Genomic DNA, 18,569 nt, shown 5'->3' with positions numbered 1-18,569 from the left:
ACTCAGTCAGGGCTGGAAGGGACCACAAGGATCAGCCAGTTCCAACCCCCCTGCCATGGGCAGAGACATCCTACCCTAGATCAGGCTGGGCAGAGACTCATCCAGCCTGGCCTTAAACACCTCCAGCCACGGGGCCTCAACCATTTCCCTGAACAACCCATTCCAGGGTCTCACATGGCCCTGCTGTGGACACTCTCCAGCCTCTCCACAGCCCTCTTGTCCCAGGGGCTCCAGAACTGGATGCAGGACTCCAGGCGGGGTCTCAGCAGAGCAGAGCAGAGGGGGAGAATCCCCTCCCTGGCCCTGCTGGCCACACTGCTGCTGCTGCAGCCCAGGCTCTGCTTGGCTCTCTGGGCTGCAAGTGCACACTGCTGGCTCCTGCTGAGCTTCTCCTCCAGCAGCACCCCCAGTTCCCTCTCCTCAGGGCTGCTCTCCAGCCTGGCACTGCCCAGCCTGGATTTGTGCTTGGCATTGGCTTGACCCAGATGCAGGACCTTGCACTTGGAGAATCTCCTTCTGTGACATGCTGACCACACTCCTCTTCATTAACACCAGGAGAGGCCATGAGGACACATTTTTGTCCCATGGATAACTCACTGACCCCCAGGACTCCAAGACCCTTCTCCAGAGTTTCTTTCTGCAAGGAACTTTTTCTGTTTGCTTGTTCAAAAAGGGAGTTTGGAGGTGTAATGAATAGGATTAACAAATACAATCCATGAATACCATCAAGCTGAACAGCTTAAACCCACTGAAAATGACATTTGGTGTCTCCTTTAAGTGACACCTGGAAACCTCCTTTAAAGCACAATGCTGGAAAACAGAAAACCCAGGTTGCAGAGGCAGCTTGGCAGCAGAACTCATTTGCATCTCACACATCTAGAACAGCCCAGAAAAGTGATTTCATAGAATCCTTGAATGGTTCAGGTTGGTACAGACCTCAGAGATTATCTACTGAAACCTTCCTGCCACAGGCAGGGACACCTCTGAGATAGACTTGGTTGCTCAAGGCCTCATCCAATCTGGCCTTGGACATTCCCAGGGAGGAGGCAGCCACAGCATCCCTGAGCAACCTGTTCCAGGCTCTCACCACCCTCATGCTTAAGAACTTCTTCCTCAGATCCAGTCCAACCCTACTCTCCTTCAGCTTCAAACCATTCCCCCTTGGCCTGCCTCCAAACAGCCTCAGCAGAAGTTCTGCAGCCTTCCTGCAGGATCCCTTCAGGCACTGGCAGGCAGCTCTGGTGTCTTCTCCTCTCCAGGTTGCCCCCCCCCAGCCCGTGTTCACAGCAGAGCTGCTCCAGCCCTGCCATCACCTTTGTGGCCCCCTCTGGCCTCACTCCAGCAGCCCATTTGAAGAAAGCCCATCCAGTCAGTGGTGTCTGTATCTGTGAGCACTGGTGAGAAAGAAACTGAAGCCAATACTACACTCCTGGGTTTTTACAGCCATGTTCTCTCTTCAGGATGTTTGGAGCCTTTCTGAGTCAGTGGCCAACAAAAAAAACTAAAGCTGTTGGAAGTATCATTAAAAAAACCCTTTGATGCCTCCAGGAAAAGTCTCCTGCTCAGTCTGACAAGAGGGAAGGCTTCTGTGACTTCTGCTTCTTAGTGGAAGCCCAGAAATCACCAGTTTAAGGCACAGTAACTTCCCCAGCTCCCTAGGAACTCCTTTTCCAGCCCACCAGCAGCACAGCCACTGCATTAGCTCAAGTGGATTTGCAAATGCCACCAGCAAGGCAGAGGTTTAAACTGGAGGACTCTTAGTAACTCACTCCCAGACTCTCACGTGTCCGCCAAACCCAAACACACAAACCAGCAGCTGGCATTCCCCAAAGAGAATCCTGCTCTGGTTATTAGTTTCCACTTCCCAAAAGCTTTCCAAACTCAGGTAAATCTGTGTTATTTCAGAGCTTTAACTGCATTAACTCTTCCCTGCTCAGTGTTTTCGCAGCATCAGAGTAAACTCAAAGACTGGCAGCAAGATTCCTTCTCCTCCCACCCTGAGGATGTACCAGTGAAGTCCACTCCCTGGGGGTGAGCAGGGATGACCACAGAATGGCTCAGGTTGGAAGGGACCTCGGAGGTCATCTGCTTCAGTCTCCTGCCATGGGCAGGGATGCCTCTCATCTAGACTCAGCTGAAGGCCTCATCCATCCTTACCTTGAACACCCTCTGAGGTGCAGTATCCACAGCCTCCCTGGGCAGCCTGTGCAGACTCTCACCACCCTCATACTGAAGAACTTCTTCCTCAGCTCCACTCTCACCCTGTTCTCCCTCAGCTTCAAACCATTCCTCCCCTTCTCCAGACAGCCTCAGCAAAAGTCCCTCTGCAGCCTTCTTGCAGAATCCCTTCAGCTACTGGAAGGTAGCTCTAAGGTCCTCCTGGAGTCTTCTCTTCTCCAGGCTGAACACCTCCAGCTCCTCCCTCAGCCTATCTCCACGCCTGTGAGCTTCAGAGTTATTCCCATGTAGAAACTAACTCAGAGCACCAGAGTCTCAGTCCTGCTGAGCTCAACTGCTTGGAAAGGAGCAGCTGCTCCATGCACCTCGACAAGTCCCAGCCCATTTCAACACTTCACTGAGGCTTTGGAGATCTCTAGCAACACTCTGTCCTCGACCACTATGTTCTACACTCAAGATGCACATTCTAGAAGCCACTTTGCTTTTATTGCAGGCATATTTAAAGCTCTAGTCCAGATAAAGGACACAGTAAAGTGTTACAACTACCAGCAGAAACTTCTTTTTCAGGGGGGGCACAACTTATTTAATCATAGAATTACAGAATGTTAGGGGTCATAAGGGACCTTTGGAGATCATTTAGGCCAAGCTGCCTGCCAGAGCAAAGTCACTCAGGGCAGGTCACCCAGGAACACATCCAGCTGGGTCTTGAAAGTTTCCAGAGAAGGAGAGTCCAAAATCTCTCTGGGCAGCCTGCTTCAGGGCTCCAGCACCTACAGAGCAAAGAAGTTTCTCCTGAGGTTAAGTTGGAGCTTTGGGGATCCAGTTTGTGCCCATTGCCCCTTGTCCTATCACAGGGCACCACTGACAAGAGCCTGGCCCCATCTTCCTGACAGCACCCTTCAGGTATTTGTAAACACTCTTAAGATCCCCTCTCAGCCTTCTCCAGCCTCATACAACCTCAGCATAAGGAAGTTTGTTCTTTTTTCCTCCCTCTCAGGTGAGCTCACAGCAAACATAGGCAACAGCAATTCCTAAGGCCCAGTGGCAGCAGGGAGCGTTGTTTTCCTGTCAGGAAAGACATCAAACACCCAAAAGCCATCCCATTAACCCAGATACCTGCCCAGCAGCAATCTGACTTAAGTCCCACCAGCAGCAGCAGCAGCACTCCCAGCTACTAGGAGAAGGGAGAGCTGGCACTGAGACATCTTCCAAACATACCTACCACAGCACAAGAATAACAGGTGAGAGAAAATATCCTCATCTAAGAGCTCCTTTCGTGCTCCTCCCCTTGATCCCTTCCTTTTTGAAGAACCCATTCTATTTTCTTTCTTCCAGCTGTTCTACAATTGCTAGTGGGGAGGCAGAACAAAAGCTCTGGAAAAGGAAGCTGCACCCAGAAGTTCCTGGGATCACCACCAAGCATAAAGGACAGCCTCTGAAAGTCACACTGACTTCACCTGACCAAGAAGGCAAACAGACTCTTGGGGTGCACGAAGAAGAGTGTGGCCAGGAGGTGCTCCCTCCCCTCTAGTCTGCCTTAGTGAGATTACCTCTGGAGCCCTGGGGCCAGTTCTGGGCTCCTCAGTTCAAGAGAGGCAGGGAACTACTGGAGAGAGTCCAGGAGAGGTTATGAGGATGATGAAGGGACTGGAACATCTGTGTGATGAGGAAAGGCTGAGAGCCCTGGGGCTGTGGAGCCTGGAGAGGAGCAGCCTGAGAAGGGATCTGGACAAACAGAAACATCTGAAGGGTGAGTCTCAAAAAACAGCCAGGTTCCTGTCAGTGGTGTCCTGTGATAGGACAAGGAAGAATGGACACAAAGTAGAGGCCCAGAAGTTTCACCTCAACATGAAGAGAAGCTTCTTTGCTGTGTGGGTGCTGGATCCCCAGAGCAGGCTGCCCAGAGAGGCTGCAGAGTCTCCATCTCTTGAGACATTCAAAACCCATTTGGATATGTTCCTGCGTGACCTGCCCTAGGGGACCCTGCTTTGGCAGGGTTTGGACTGGATGATTTCCAGAGACCCCCTTCCCACCCCTACCATTCTGTGATTCTATGACTACACTCCTTTAAAGAAAGCAAAATCAGTTCCCCTGGTTCCTCCAGACCAGAAGGCACACTGACTCCTCCACTCACACCTTCATGCCCCATAACGAGCACCAGGTTCACTGCAGCAGAGCCTCTGCCAGCAGCTGCAGCTTCTCCCCAGTGCAGTGCCTGTACCCAGAGATGCTGCCCTTCTCTAATTCCCCAGAGCAGAAATTCCAGCAACTCTAATCACATTAGAGGATTTACACACAACTAAACTTGACAGTTGACTAGCCCTGAAATTGCTGGATTAGGGAGAAAAAGAAAATATAGGTTACCCAGGGCTTCTGCAGAGAGATCTTCCTACTGCTGACCTCCTACCAAACAAAAAGGCAGCAAATGCTCCAGCCTGCCACCATCAGAGAGCCTCTCAGCCCCAGGGTGATGGGCAAAACTCTTGTGCACAGATGAACATCACAGAATAGTGAGGATGGAAGTGACCTCTGGAGATCATCCAGTCCAACCCCCCTGCCAAAGCAGGATCGCCCAGAGCAGGTCACACAGGAAAACATCCTGGAGGGTCCTGAATGTCCACCACCTCTCTGGGCAGCCTGCCCCAGGGCTCCAGCACTCTCACAAAGTTTCTCCTCATGGTGAGTTGAAGCTTCTCTGAGTTTCAGTTTGTGTCTGCTGCTCCTAACCCTATCACAAGGCACCACTGAAGAGTCTGGGCTGCTGCTTCTTCACATCCACCCTTCAGATAGAAGCATTAGCAAGATCCCCTCTCAGGCTATTCTTTTACAGGCTAAACAGTCCCAAGTCTCTCAATCTTTCCTCCTCAAACAGATGTTCCACAGCCCCTCTATCATCCTCACAGCTTCCACTGGACTCTCTCTAGTAGTTCCTCATCCCTCTTGAATCAGGGAGCCCAGAACTGGACACAATACTCCAGCTGTGGTCTCACCAGGGCAGAGTAGATGGAGAGAAGAGCCTCCCTTGACCTGCTGGCCACCCTCCTCTTCATGCACACAGGATACCAAATCCTTCAGTGTCCCAACATCTCAATGGGAAGTTATTTGTTCTCCTACTACTCTCTCATCAACTTCTTAATACAGATAAAAACTCAGCCCATGGCCCAACATCAGTGCTGTGTGTTACATACACACAGGCTGAGCTGGCTGAGGGAAGCTTCTCCTGCAGACTTCTGCTGGAGAGCATCCCCAGTCACATCCTCAGGGCTGAGAGGAAAACAGGCCATGTGAAATCAGTTTTGGAAGCAGAGCTCTCTCCCAAACACCTCCCCACAGAAGCCTCACAAAGCTGGTGAACGGCCACGGCCGCGCTATAACCTGATTAGCTTTTGTCATTAAATAAATTGAAGGGATTTCTGCTTGCAAGGATGCTCAGCGGTGCCAAGGCTGGGGAACACCAACAGGGCAGATGGCACAGAGGTCTAAAAGCACTTCAGTCTTTGGCAGAGGGCTCACAAAGCCCTGGCCTGCTCCTCCTCTGCAGAACGGCCGCAGCCGTGGAGCAGCGGGGACAGTCTCGGCGCTCTCAGAAGCTCCTCTCCTGTGGCAGACCCTCCCAAGATGTTTGATCTCCACAGCTTCAGACACTCCCCACAAGGAAATGCTCCCTGGACAACACCAATGTCCCTTCTCTCCTTTCACCCAGCTGGGAGCTGAGAGAGCTCAGCCCTGAACTCAAGCGACAGAGAGCAAGGAGCACCTCAGATCCCAGCCCAGTTCCTCCGCTCCGTCCCACCTCTCACCACTCCTTCCCCTTCATGACTGCAAGGCTCCGAACAGCCTCACTCATGAGTGGCTGCCACCAGCATTTGCAAAAGGACTTCCAACAGTGCTCCCCTTTTAGCTCCAGATCAGTGTCAAAGGCACCCAGAGCCGGAGCTGATCCACCTGATGTGCTCTGCACAAAAGCTACCATCACACTCCAGGCTGCCTTTCATGCCCAAGCAGCTTCCTAATCCCTGGGTCCTCATCTTCGAAGCCATCCACAGGCCAGCCCCAGAGAGCAGCGAGGCTGCAGCACGCAGTGCAGCACATGTCCCTTGAAGTGGAAGCAGACAGCAAGGGGACATGGTGTGGGCTCCTAACTCCCAGAGAGACCAAACCAGAGATCTGATCCTTCAGCATGCACTGAAGATCCTCTCACACGATTCTTGGGCACTTTCCCCTCCAGCTCAACTTTTTACTCACTGGAAGAATCCTCACATACCCAAATCCTCTTCAGTCTTAACTGAGCCAGAAGACTCCTACCACAGTCCCCCTTCACTGGCACAACAGCAGGGAAGTGCTGCCAGCAACTCACCTCAGCTTCACGCCTGATCTCTCACACCCTCCATTCCTGTACTGCAGAAGCCTCTCTCCTGTCACACACCCTCCCCAGATGCACAAACCTCCATCAAATTGCTGGAGTGGATGCAGAGGAGGCTACAAAGATGATCAGCTACAAGACTGGCTACAAGACTTGGGGCTCTTCAGCCTGGAGAAGGCTCCAGGAAGATCTTAGTCTCCAGGAAGACTGAGAGAGACTGAGGAGCCTTCCAGTACCTGAAAGGGGCTACAGGACAGCTGGGGAGGGAGTTCAAATCATAGAATCAGTCAGGGCTGGAAGGGACCACAAGGAGCAGCCAGTGCCAACCCCTGCCATGCCCAGGGACACCCTACCCTAGAGCAGGCTGCACACAGCCTCAGCCAGCCTGGCCTCAAACACCTCCAGCCATGGGGCCTCAACCACCTCCCTGGGCAACCCATTCCAGCCTCTCACCACTCTCCTGCTCAACAACTTCCTCCTCACCTCCAGCCTCACTCTCCCCACCTCCAACTTTGCTCCATCCTCCCCAGTCCTGCCACTCCTTGAGAGCCTAAAAAGTCCCTCTCCAGCTTTTTTGTAGCCCCCTTCAGATCCTGGAAGGCCTTAAGAAGGTCCCCTGGGAGCCTCCTCTGCTCCAGCCTGCACAGCCCCAACTCTTTCAGGCTGTGCTCACAGCAGAGCTGCTGCAGCCTCTGAGCACCCTCCTGGCCCTGCTCTGGACACTCTCCAGCATCTCCACAGCCCTCTTGTCCCAGGGGCTCCAGAGCTGGATGCAGGACTCCAGGTGGGGTCTCAGTAGAGCAGAGCAGAGGAGGAGAATCCCCTCCCTGGCCCTGCTGGCCACACTGCTGCAGCCCAGGATCTGGTTGGCCCTCTGGGCTGCAAGTGCACACTGCTGGCTCCTCTTGAGCCTCTCGTCTACCAGCACCCCCAGGTCCCTCTCCTCAGGGCTGCTCTCCAGCCTGGTACTGCCCAGCCTGCATTTGTTTGGGATTGCCCCAACTCAGATGCAGGACAAGGGCTGGGAGTGTCAGGATGAGAGACAATGGCTTTGAGCTTGGAGAGGGGAGATTGAGACTGGAGATAAGGAAGAAATTGTTGAGAGTGAAGGTAGGGAGAGACTGGCACAGGCTGCCCAAGGAGGTTGTGGCTGTCCCCTGCCTGGAGTGTTGAAGGCCTGATCATGACAGAGGGTTGGAACTGGATGATCTTTAAGGCCAGTCCTTTCCAATCCAACCCATTCTGTGATTCCATCAATTTCTTGCCACGTTCCTGGGCTTATGGGAAGCTGCTCACCTCCAGATGATGCCAGCCAGCAGGGCAGGAACCAGCACAGTGCTGCCTGAAAGGGACTCCAGCTGCAGTAACTCAAAAGAACCTGCATTTCCTGAGGCTGCACCAACACAACACACATTTCTACACACAGCAATGAGCTACTTCCCACAGAAATCCCCCCAAAACACTGAGCTTTCTGGAAAGGGAACCAAAATGGGGGAAGAAAGGGAAGGTTTTAAATGACCATCTGTTAAAACCCATCCTGAACCTGCCACGATTGCCCTGCTGCTATAACCTGAGAAGCAGGCGAGCCCAGAGACACCCAATCTCACACTCAAACAGCCACAGTGATATATTAAGGTCAAGTTTACTGGTGCCTGCACAGAGCCCATCAACAACCAGGAAGCTGAACTGCCTCCAAACACAAGGAAGTTTGGAAAAGAAAACAAAAAACCTCCTGACACCAGCCCAGAGCTCTAATTTGGCTCCAAGGTACAGAATTACATTAACCCTGAAGTGCCAGCAGACCTGCCACATCCCCCAGCCTTCACAGCAATCAATCTCCTTGTCCTTCACACCACTGCTTGTCTACTTCTGGGCTGGGAGCAAACTGCTGACCTAATTCTACTGAGCCACAAAATTCAGTCCCAGGGTGGGGACTTGTTAAAGAGCATGAAAAATAATTGACTCTCAGGGGGGAGCAAGAGGGAGGGCAAAGAAACACGGTGAGGGTTAGCTGGTGTCACAAGCGCCACCAAGATCCAGCAGGGGTGTGCAGGGAGCTGGCAGCATGGAGCCCACCCTCCTTACCCCCCAGTTTCATGGAGGAAGTTGTTCTGCAAGAACAATTGACTGCATTGGCACTCACACCTCAGAGACAGCCCAAAAGGTGAGCAGAGCAGGTGGATGTTTGCTGCCATCCCTCTGGGCATCACTGCAGACTGACACAGTTACAGCCTCCCTTGTCCCACACCACCCAAGACAGGTTGGAATCCAGCTGCAACACTACCAACAAGGTCTGGACACAGCTGCTGTCTGAGATCAGGTTTGATCCAACACTCAGCACAACCAGAGCCACAAAACCATCCCAGCTTACTCTGACAGAAAACTTCACTTCTCGAAGGCAGTGTTAAGGAAATTCCTCAAAGTTCTGCCCTGTTCCATTGCAGGATGGACTGATAGAATGGTTCGAGTTGGAAGGGGCCTTAAAGATCATCCAGTGCCATGGGCAGGGACACCTCCCACCAGCACAGGCTGCTCAAGCTGAAGGCCTTATCAAACCTGGCCTGGAACACCTCCAGGCAGGGGGCAGCCACAGCCTCCCTAGGCAACCTGTGCCAGTCTCTCCCCACCCTCACTGTGAAGAATTTCTTCCTCATCTCCACTCTCAGTCTTCCCTCTCCCAGCTCACAGCCACTGTCCCTCTTCCTGGCACTCCCAGCCCTTGTCCAGAGTTCCTCCCCAGCTCTCCTGCAGCCCCTTCAGGCACTGCAAGGCTGCTCTAAGCTCTCCCTGCAGCCTTCTCTTCTCCAGGCTGAACAGCCCCAACTGTCCCAGCCTGTCCCCTCAGGGGAGGTTCTCCAGCCTCTGATCGTCTTCATGGACCCTCTCCAACAGTTTCATGTCCCTCTTCTGTTGGCCCCAGAACTGGACACGGTGCTGCAGGTGGGGTCTGAGCAGCAGAGCAGAGGAGCAGAATCACTTCCATCCCATCAGAAGATTTCTCTGTTGTATCCATCACTCCTCAGCTTCAGTATCCTTTAAGAAATACTTTTTTAATCCTTTCTCCCCTCTGGATTTTAATCTCCCCTCTTTAAGGCCTCCTTCCAAATGTAGGTGTCCTCTGTCCTGCACAGCTCTCTCTCTCATCCAATTCTTTTTTTCCCCCTCAATTACAGATAACTCTTTTATTTCATGATGTATTAAGCACTTAAACCCACACGTTTCCAGAGATACAAACTTCACCAAGCAGTTTAAAAAACCCAAATCAGAGCCTTGGTCTCCCTGTTCCCATGCAATAAGCCATCCCACATCAGCAAATAAACCTCTGTGCTGCCATAAGAGGACTTCACAGTGCTCTGCCAGAAGAAACCTGCAACTAAACTTTATCATCTGGAGGATGTTGCTGCCTCAAGAGTGGTATCAGAGAAAAGAAAAAAAAAAAGGAAAAAATAAAAGAGAAACTAAACAGAGCTAAAAATAAAGCTGAACTCAGGTGACCTCCTGCCCTGCAGTAAATCACAGCTGAACTCTGCTCCCCACGCCTGGCTGCGGCAGCAGCGCTCAGAGAAGGTAACAGCTTCAGGTTAGTGCTGCTGTTTACTATCTGAATGCACACACGAGTTGTAGGGGAGGGCAAAATAGAACAACCAGGACAACTCAACACAGCTCACACAAGAGGTCTGGAGACACGCACAGAGTCTGGGTAGGTTACAAGAGAGCCAGGACACCCCAACACAGCTCACCCAAAAGGTCTGGAGACACGCACAGAGTCTGGGTAGGTCACAGGATAGTCAGGACACCTCAACACAGCTCACCCAAAAGGTCTGGAGGTGCACACACACAGTGTGAGTAGATCACAGGACAAAGGAGCACTCTGGGAGCTCATGCTGGGCAAATACAAGGTGCTTTCAGCACAGGCACAGCTGTAAAGATCAGCCTCCATCACTGTAGCCACCCCACCGTTAGAACATCAGCTTGCCAGCTCCACCTGATGCTTCCCCACTCCCCTAGGAGTCAGGCAGTTGGGCTCCAGGGACGGGACACACTACCCCACCATCTCCAAACAACTTCTCCAGTCTTGCCCGTTCCTTCCCAAGGCTTTCCATTTGCAGGCTGAGTTCAGAGCTTCATCACCTCATACAGCTTGTAACAACACTCAAAAGAAGTGGTGTCCTCCTGTCTGAACACAGCCACTCTCATAAAACACCACCAAGCTCACCCTCAGCAAGAAGCCTTCAGAGACATCCCTCTGTCTGAGCTAAGATGCCACAGTCACTCACACAAGCCACCACCAAGCTTACCCTCAACAAGAAGTGTTTGGAGACATCACTCTGAGCTAGGACAGGACAGTTGCTCTCGCCAGCCACCACCAAGCTCACCCTCAACAAGAGGCATTCAGAAGTGCCCCCCCTGCTTGAGCCAGGATGGCACAGCCACTCTCACAAACCACCAACAAGCTCACTCTCAACAAGAAGCACTCCAAGAAGCAGTTGGAGAAGTAGTGAAGTCCCTCCACGGTGCTTTTGATAACTTGGAAATGAAGTGCTTCTGGAAGCCTAGCACACTCCTGATCCCACAGCCAGGCAATCTCCAGCCCTTCCAACAGCCAAGGCACCCAAGCATCACATTCACTATGAAGGAAAGACCTCTTCCAGCCAAGCGAGCACCTCGCTGGGAAGATCAGCCCAGCACGACTCCGTCGGTGCATGCCGGCTGGTGTTCCCACTCTAACACTTGGCACATCACTCAAAACCCAGCAACATTTCCTCTGGTACCTCCGAGCAACAGTTTTCCTGCCCACCACTCCACGGACTCTATAATGACAGCACCTTGGGCACTTTTTCCCACCCCTCTCCGACAAAGCGCACACTGCAATTACAGAAGAGCAGAGAGAAAGGTTCCTCCCCAGCCGCCTCCGAAATCCTCAAGAGGTTTTTCACTTGACCCAAACAAATCCCCAGCCTCAACCCTCTCCCGATTTCAGCAAGGCGTTTGTTGTCATGGCAAGAGCGAGTCTTGCCGGAAGCTGAAGGAAAACAATGGGCTTAAAAGTGATTAGAAAAAGGCTCCCTTTTCCCACCTCAGAAATGAAAGTGAGAGCAACAGCAACAACAACAAGCAGCAGCAGCATTATCCAAGCGAACACATTCCTTGAAGAACACGGCCAGCAAACACTGCTGCGGGAACCCTCAGCACAAAAACCCACCCGGCGCTTCCACAAGCGAAACCCCCAAGCCGCCGATAGCCACCGACCACGCTGCCGCCGTCCCCTGCGCCCCGCCGCCGGGGCCGCTCGGCACGCCGGTAATTCACCACCTCCGGGGCTGCCTTCTTTGGGATGGTTTGTTGGTTGGTTGTTCGGGTTTTCTTTTTTTTCCCCCACTTCACGCTCCCCAAAAACTTGGTCGAAGGGGTGTGGAGAGCAAAAGGCAGCCCGGCAGCGTGGGTGCTGTCAAGAGGCAGGGTGGCAAACCCCGGGCCGGGCACGGCGGCTTGGCCACCCCACTCTGGGCTGCTGATCCCTGCAGTATTTGCCTCCTGACTCGGGGCCTAGTCGCAGCGGAGAAGCGAAGACCTTTAAAACCCATCGGCGGCCTCTTTTTGTGGCAGCGGCCGCGGCGGTGGAGAGGGAGGGGGGATGGATTTTTAGGGCAGTGGGACCCCCACACACAACCCTTCTGCTTCCCTCCTTCACCCTCCCCCAACTCACTCAACACAAGGCCTGGCTGCTCCGCAAGACATTCCACCCGAGAAGGATTTCCACCAGCCGAGTAGGGAAATAAATAAATAAACATAGAGAAATCACACCGAGAGAGGGGGGAAAAATACGAAAGAAATTTAAAATTTAAAAAAAAAAAAAAATCAGCCCCCAGGCGGCAAACCCTGAGCTAAAATTCGTCTGGCTCAAATAAAAAAGAGAATAACAAAACCCCAGCACTTACCTGGGCAGCACCGGAGCAGAGCCGAAGAGCGATTGGCAATTAAAAGTTTACCCTTGGGGGTCACCGCTGCTCCCGAGGGCAGGGCGGGGGCACAGACAGCGGCTGGGGACCCCCCGCCTGCCCCAGGGGAAGGCAGTGAAGCCCCAAAGCAGCCCTCGGTGCAGGGAGGGGATGAGGCACCCCCTTCCCCACCCCGGCAGGTGCAGCCCCCTGTTTGCGTGAGGGGAACCTTACACACACACAGGCGCGGGGAGCCCCCAGCCGCCACCCCCCGAGCCACACACAACCCCCCGAACCTGAGGGGACCCCTAGGCCCCTCACCGCCCCTTCCCCGGGCCCCGCTGGCTGTGGGGAAGGGGCTGTCGCCACCACCGAGCCCACCCGCCCTGGGCAAAGGATACTGCTGGGGTGGTTGGGGCGGCAAGGCCCTGATGTTGGGGTGAGGCGCCGGCGCCGGGTGAGGGGGTGCCGAGGGGGGAGGCGGCCCTGCCGCCGCTGCCGCCGCCGCCCCGCTCCCGGGGCCGGTCCCCGCCGCCGCCGCCGCGCCGGGTTTCAAAGCCGCCTTCTGCGGTAAACTCATCGCCAAGCGGAGCCACCACCCCCCGGCGGGGAGCAGGGCCGGGGCCGGGGGGGAGCCGGGGAGCGGGCCGGGGGCTGGTGCGGCGGCCGGGGCAGCGCGGCGGGCCGGCACCGGCGCCGGTCTCCGTGACAACGCGCCTCCCGGAGGGGCTCGGCGCGGGGAGGGGACGGGAGAGGGGCCGGCGGGGAGGGGAGGGAGGGAGGGAGGGGGGGAAGCGGCTCAGGCCGCGCTGCTCATGAGCCGCCGGCGGCGGGGGGTCTCGGTCCCCCTCCCCGGGGGCAGCGGAGCCCTTCGCGGTAGCGGCTCTCGGGCGATGCCGGCGGATTTTCCTCACTGAAGTAGCGGAGCATCAAACATGGCGCTGCGGCCGCCTCCAGCAGTCCGGCAGGACGGACGCTCGGGCGCCTTCGGGCCGCTCCGGAGCCGCTCGGCCCACTGGCGTTCGGTAACCTTCGGCTCTTTCCGGAGCTACTCGCTAGCGATACCGTTCGGAAACCCTCGGCTCCTTCCGGACACCTTCGCGGGCGCACGCGTCCTCCTTCCCCTGCTCCCCGCCTCCCTCCCCGCTCAGAGCGGCACCTCCCGTGACCCCCGCGCTCGGCAAACTTCGGCTATTTCCGGACACGGAGGCCGTGAGGGCGTTCGGGAAGACTTGGAGGGGCTCGGAGCAGAGATTCCCGCCCAGGCGGGAGGCGCTCGGGAGGCTTCGGAGCCTCTCGGGAGCGGCGAGCCCGCGGCCTCGGGTGCTTTCGGCTTGGCCCGGAGAGACTTCGGCAGCGCTCGGCGGGGAGGGAGCGGGGTTGGAAGGGAGCCCCTGGCTGCTGCGGCACCCACCCCACCGCGGGCCCTGGAGCAGAGCGGAGTTGTCTCACTCACCGCCCCGCTGTCAGTCCTGCGCCCTGCAGCCGTGTCCCGGGCTCCTGGCGCAGCTGGCAGGGGCGGCACCGTGGCATGACAGCCCCTCATGACAGACCGGCCCGAGGGCGACATGATCCACTCTGATAAGGGTCAAGAACTGGCTGGAGAGCAGGGCCCAGAGAGTGGTGCTGAATGGTGCCACAGCCAGCTGGCAGCTGGCACCAGAGATCAGTGCTGGGCCCGGTCCTGCTCAGTATCTTCATTGATGATCTGGACCGGGGACTGCGTCCAGCAGCAGTGAGTTTGCAGATGACACCAAGCTAGGAGCAGCTGTGGAGCTGTTGGAGGGCAGGAGAGCCCTGCAGAGGGACCTGGCCAGGCTGCATGGGTGGGCAGAGGCCAAGGGGATGAGATTGAACAAGGCCAAGGGCAGGGTTCTGCACTTTGGCCACAACAACCCCAAGGAGCACTACAGGCTGGAGACAGAGTGCCTGAGAGCAGGCAGGAGGAAAGAGAGGGCCCTGGGGGTGCTGGGAGAGAGGAGCTGCAGAGGAGGCAGCAGTGCCCAGGTGGGCAGCAGAGCCAATGGCATCCTGGGCTGGCTCAGGAGCAGTGTGGGCAGCAGGACAAGGGAGGTTCTTCTGCCCCTGTGCTCAGCACTGCTCAGGACACCCCTGGAGTGCTGTGTCCAGTTCTGGGCTCCTCCATTGCAGAGAGATGTTGAGGTGCTGGAAGGTGTTGAGAGAAGGGCAGCAAGGCTGGGGAGGGGCCTGGAGCACAGCCCTGTGAGGAGAGGCTGAGGGAGCTGGGGGGGTGCAGCCTGCAGCAGAGGAGGCTCAGGGCAGAGCTCATTGCTGCCTGCAGCTGCCTGCAGGGAGGCTGTAGCCAGGTGGGGTTGGGCTCTGCTGCCAGGCAGCCAGGGACAGAAGAAGGGGCCCCAGGCTGAAGCTGTGGCAGGGCAGGTTGAGGCTGGATGTTGTTAGGAAGTTGTTGTCAGAGAGAGTGATTGGCATTGGAATGGGCTGCCCAGGGAGGTGGTGGAGTCTGTGTGGCTGGAGGTGTTGCAGCCAAGGCTGGCTGGGGCACTGAGTGCCATGGTCTGGTTGGTTGGGCAGGGCTGGGTGCTAGGTTGGGCTGGATGAGCTTGGAGCTCTCTGCAATGCTGCTTGATTCTGTGATTCTATGGCAGCAGGGGGAGGCCCAGCAGCCCCCAAGGCACATGGTGGCTGAGGGAGGCTGGGTCATTCCTGAGGGTGGCATGGCATCAGGGCAGCCTCTCGGGGTGACAGGGTGGTTCGGGGGTGGGCAGCAGCCTCGTGAAAGTGACAGGGTGTCCCAGGGAGGCCTAGCAGCTCCCATGGGTGACACCACTGCTGGGGGAGTGCCAGCTGCCCTCGGGTGTGATATGGCATCTGAGCAAGGGTGGCATGGTGGCTGAGGGAGTGCCAGCTGCCCCCTAGAGGAGCTCACCACTGCCAATGGGGACAGGTGTGGGGAGGGCTCTCTGGACCTCTCCTCACACCCCTGCCCCCCTGCCTTTGCCTCCCAAGGGCTGCTGCACCATTGCCACCTTCAGCAATTCGCAGCCAGGCTGCAGCATCCTCCTTGGGACCACCGCTGGGCTGAGCTTGGCAGGGCCGACGGCAGTTTGTGCCATCTTGGGTAGATAAAAGGGTCCTCGGGGCAGACTCAAGCAGCTGCCGGATTGCCCTGACTTGTCCTGCCTGGCTGCTGGCTCCCAAGGGCTCATTCCAGCCCGCTGGCACCTACCGAGCTTCCTGCTGCGCCGCACGTCCCAGGCAAGCGCTCCCAGTGCCGCCAGGTACTGCCACCCCCTGTCGCCCAGCCCAGCCTGCACCAACTGCTCCAGGAGAGCCCTCCAGAGTTTATTTGCGTCTCGTCTGCTGCAGCCCCGAGGCAGCTGCGAGTTTAGGAGGAAGATAATACTTTAAAGCAAGCACAAATAAACCCTTGAAAGTGAAAAGCTGCTTTCAGCCGATGGCTCTCTCGGTGGTGTTTCCAGGCACTGAGGGAGGCACTGGAAGCTGACAGACGAAGACTGGAGCCTTGCACACCAAAGAAACCCAACCCAACAGAGCCACAGCAGCCCCATCTGTAAGCAGAGAAGTAATTTGGGGGCTTCAAATACAGCTCTGAAGGGAGAGAATCATAAAGTCACAGAATGTCAGAGGCTGGAAGGGACCTCGACAGCTCCTCTGCTCCAGCCCCACTGCCAGAGCAGCAGCACCTAGAGCAGATCACACTGGAATGCATCCAGGTGATTCTTGGATACCTCCACAGAGGAAGACAGCACAACCCCCCTGGGCAGCCTGTTCCAGTGCTCTGTCACCCTCTTCCTCTGGTTCACATGGAACCTCCTATGCCTCAACTCCCACCCATTGCCCCTTGTCCAGGCACTGGGCATCGCTGAGCAGAGCCTGGCTCCAGCCTCCTGGCATGCATCCTGCACATGTTTATCAACATGAATCAGGTCAGCCCTTAGTCTCCTTCTCTCCCAGCAGCACAGCCTCAGCTGCCTCTGGCTCTCCTCATAAGGAAGATGCTCCACTCCCTTAATTGTTTTTGTGGCTCTGTGCTCTCTCAGGCAGCTCCCTGCCCTTCTCGATCTGGGGGGCCCAGAACTGGACACAGTACTCCAGATGAGGCCTCATCAGGGCAGAGCAGAGGGGAAGGAGAACCTCCCTTGACCTACTGAGCAGCAAAACTCAGCAGTCAGAAGATAATCTAAAGGTCTTGAGCCCATTGTCCCTGCTGAGTCAGGCTCTGAAGTATTCACTGGAAGGGACACTTCAAGAGAGATGTTGAGGCGCTGGAAGGTGTCCAGAAAAGGGTGACAAAGCTGGGGAGGGGCCTGGAGCACAGCCCTGTGAGGAGAGGCTGAGGGAGCTGGGGGGGTGCAGCCTGCAGCAGAGGAGGCTCAGGGCAGAGCTGATTGCTGTCTGCAGCTGCCTGCAGGGAGGCTGTAGCCAGGTGGGGTTGGGCTCTGCTGCCAGGCAGCCAGGGACAGAAGAAGGGGCCCCAGGCTGAAGCTGTGGCAGGGCAGGTTGAGGCTGGATGTTGTTAGGAAGTTGTTGTCAGAGAGAGTGATTGGCATTGGAATGGGCTGCCCAGGGAGGTGGTGGAGTCTGTGTGGCTGGAGGTGTTGCAGCCAAGCCTGGCTGGGGCACTGAGTGCCAGGGTCGGTTGGTTGGGCAGGGCTGGGTGCTAGGCTGGGCTGGGTGAGCTTGGAGCTCTCTTCCAACCTGCCTGATTCTATGATTCCATTGTAAATATCTGCTTGTATCTTGTGCTAAGCTGCCACTATAAAGCTTCATTTCTTAACTCCAGACAGCTAAGCCTAGTCTGATTTCATAGGGGGGGTGGGGGGACAGGTAGCTCCTAAACTGTCACAGAAGGAGCATCATCCACGACCTGTTCAGTGTCTCACCTGTCTCACTTAGGAGCTCTAGTGTCTATTAGCTCTCTCTTACTAACCAGTAGGTCTGTGCAGGGCAGGGTTAGGACATTATGCCCACCCGTGCCAACACAGGACTGCAGTGCACCCCAAGGCTCACCCATCTGTGGTGCCACCTCCAAAGAACTGCTCCTGCAGGCTGCCACACTGACCTCTGCTGAGAGCAGCTGTGTGGCTGGGATAGTTTCTTACTTACTCAGGTGCTATCTACAGGACACAGCCACACCAAAAAGCTCCCTGCATGGTGCCAGGAGTTATTAGTGGAGCTGGTACTGAAGATGACCAGTGTGATATTTCATTTCCCTTCCTGTGCTTTCTGCTCTGCACTGGGGTCAGGGAAACACTTGGGATGAGGAGAGCTCACATGTCCCTCCAACTGCCTGTGGGGAATGGCATGAAATAGAAAACACTGAGATTTCTGGAAGGGAAAAAAGCCCACCCAAGCCTTGCCAGCCTGTAAAGAAGCCCTGGATGGGGACTATTTCCATCAGCAGCCAGGTACAAACATTTAGAGCAGGGCTCTGAGTAGCTTTATTTTTCCTCAGCCAATTTTCCTCTGCAGCCTCCAACTTGCCAGACCAACTGGAGACTCCCCACCAGGAAAGCTAAGTGGAGAGAGGAACAAGAATGACCTCAAATCAAGGCCAACTACTCCCCCACTCCCCAAAAATGGGAAAGCAAAGGTAAAACTTTGATCCTTGTAGGGGGCTTGCCCAAGGACTGATAGATCTCCAGGCATCCTGGAGAGCTGCTGCTCTCACAGCTCATCCCTCCTGCCTGCAACCCACTGGGAAGATGAATCCCCTCACAGCTCAGAAAGGCTTTGCAGTGCTCATTTTGAGGGTGCAAGTGAAGCTGTGTGCTCTTGGAGGGGGTGTCAGAGGCCAGCACTGCTCCATTGGCCACCTCCTAGGCACATCATTTGTCCTGCAGCATCTCTGCTAGTCCCCTGCCTCATGTGGAAGGAAATTCATACCAAGAGCAAACTGCCATCCACAGCTCCCTCTGTTCTGCACAAAGAGCTGCCTGTAAACACAGCTGTGAACCAGCCTCCCAGCTCCACTGTCTTTAAATCTCTCCCTTCATTGTGCCCATTCAGAAAGGGAAAAAAAACAGCATTCCCCCACCTCCATTTGCTGCTGAAGCTCCCAAAGCTTGCTGGCCAGGCCAAGAGGC

General features: G+C 55.6%; 1 protein-coding gene across 18 annotated transcripts in view; it reads right to left on the bottom strand.

The window, feature by feature from the left end:
- The window catches only part of EIF4G3 (eukaryotic translation initiation factor 4 gamma 3), a 216,756-nt gene extending 203,214 nt beyond the window's left edge, over positions 1-13,542 (bottom strand). For 9 of the 18 annotated variants that reach the window (XM_064172145.1, XM_064172154.1, XM_064172157.1 and 6 more), the window contains exon 1: positions 12,882-13,539. In XM_064172145.1, the coding sequence (XP_064028215.1) occupies positions 12,882-13,060 (179 nt within the window). In that variant the 5' untranslated portion in view covers positions 13,061-13,539. Of the gene's footprint in view, positions 1-12,881 lie in introns of all 18 variants that reach the window. The other 9 variants (XM_064172137.1, XM_064172138.1, XM_064172141.1 and 6 more) reach the window with 3 other exon arrangements.
- Positions 13,543-18,569: the final 5,027 nt, after the last annotated feature.

This window comes from Pogoniulus pusillus, chromosome 36 (assembly GCF_015220805.1).
Source record: "Pogoniulus pusillus isolate bPogPus1 chromosome 36, bPogPus1.pri, whole genome shotgun sequence".
Taxonomy (NCBI): Eukaryota; Metazoa; Chordata; class Aves; order Piciformes; family Lybiidae; genus Pogoniulus; species Pogoniulus pusillus.
The sequence above is the reverse complement of the archived record's forward strand: the minus strand, read 5'-3'. Positions and strand labels throughout refer to the sequence as shown.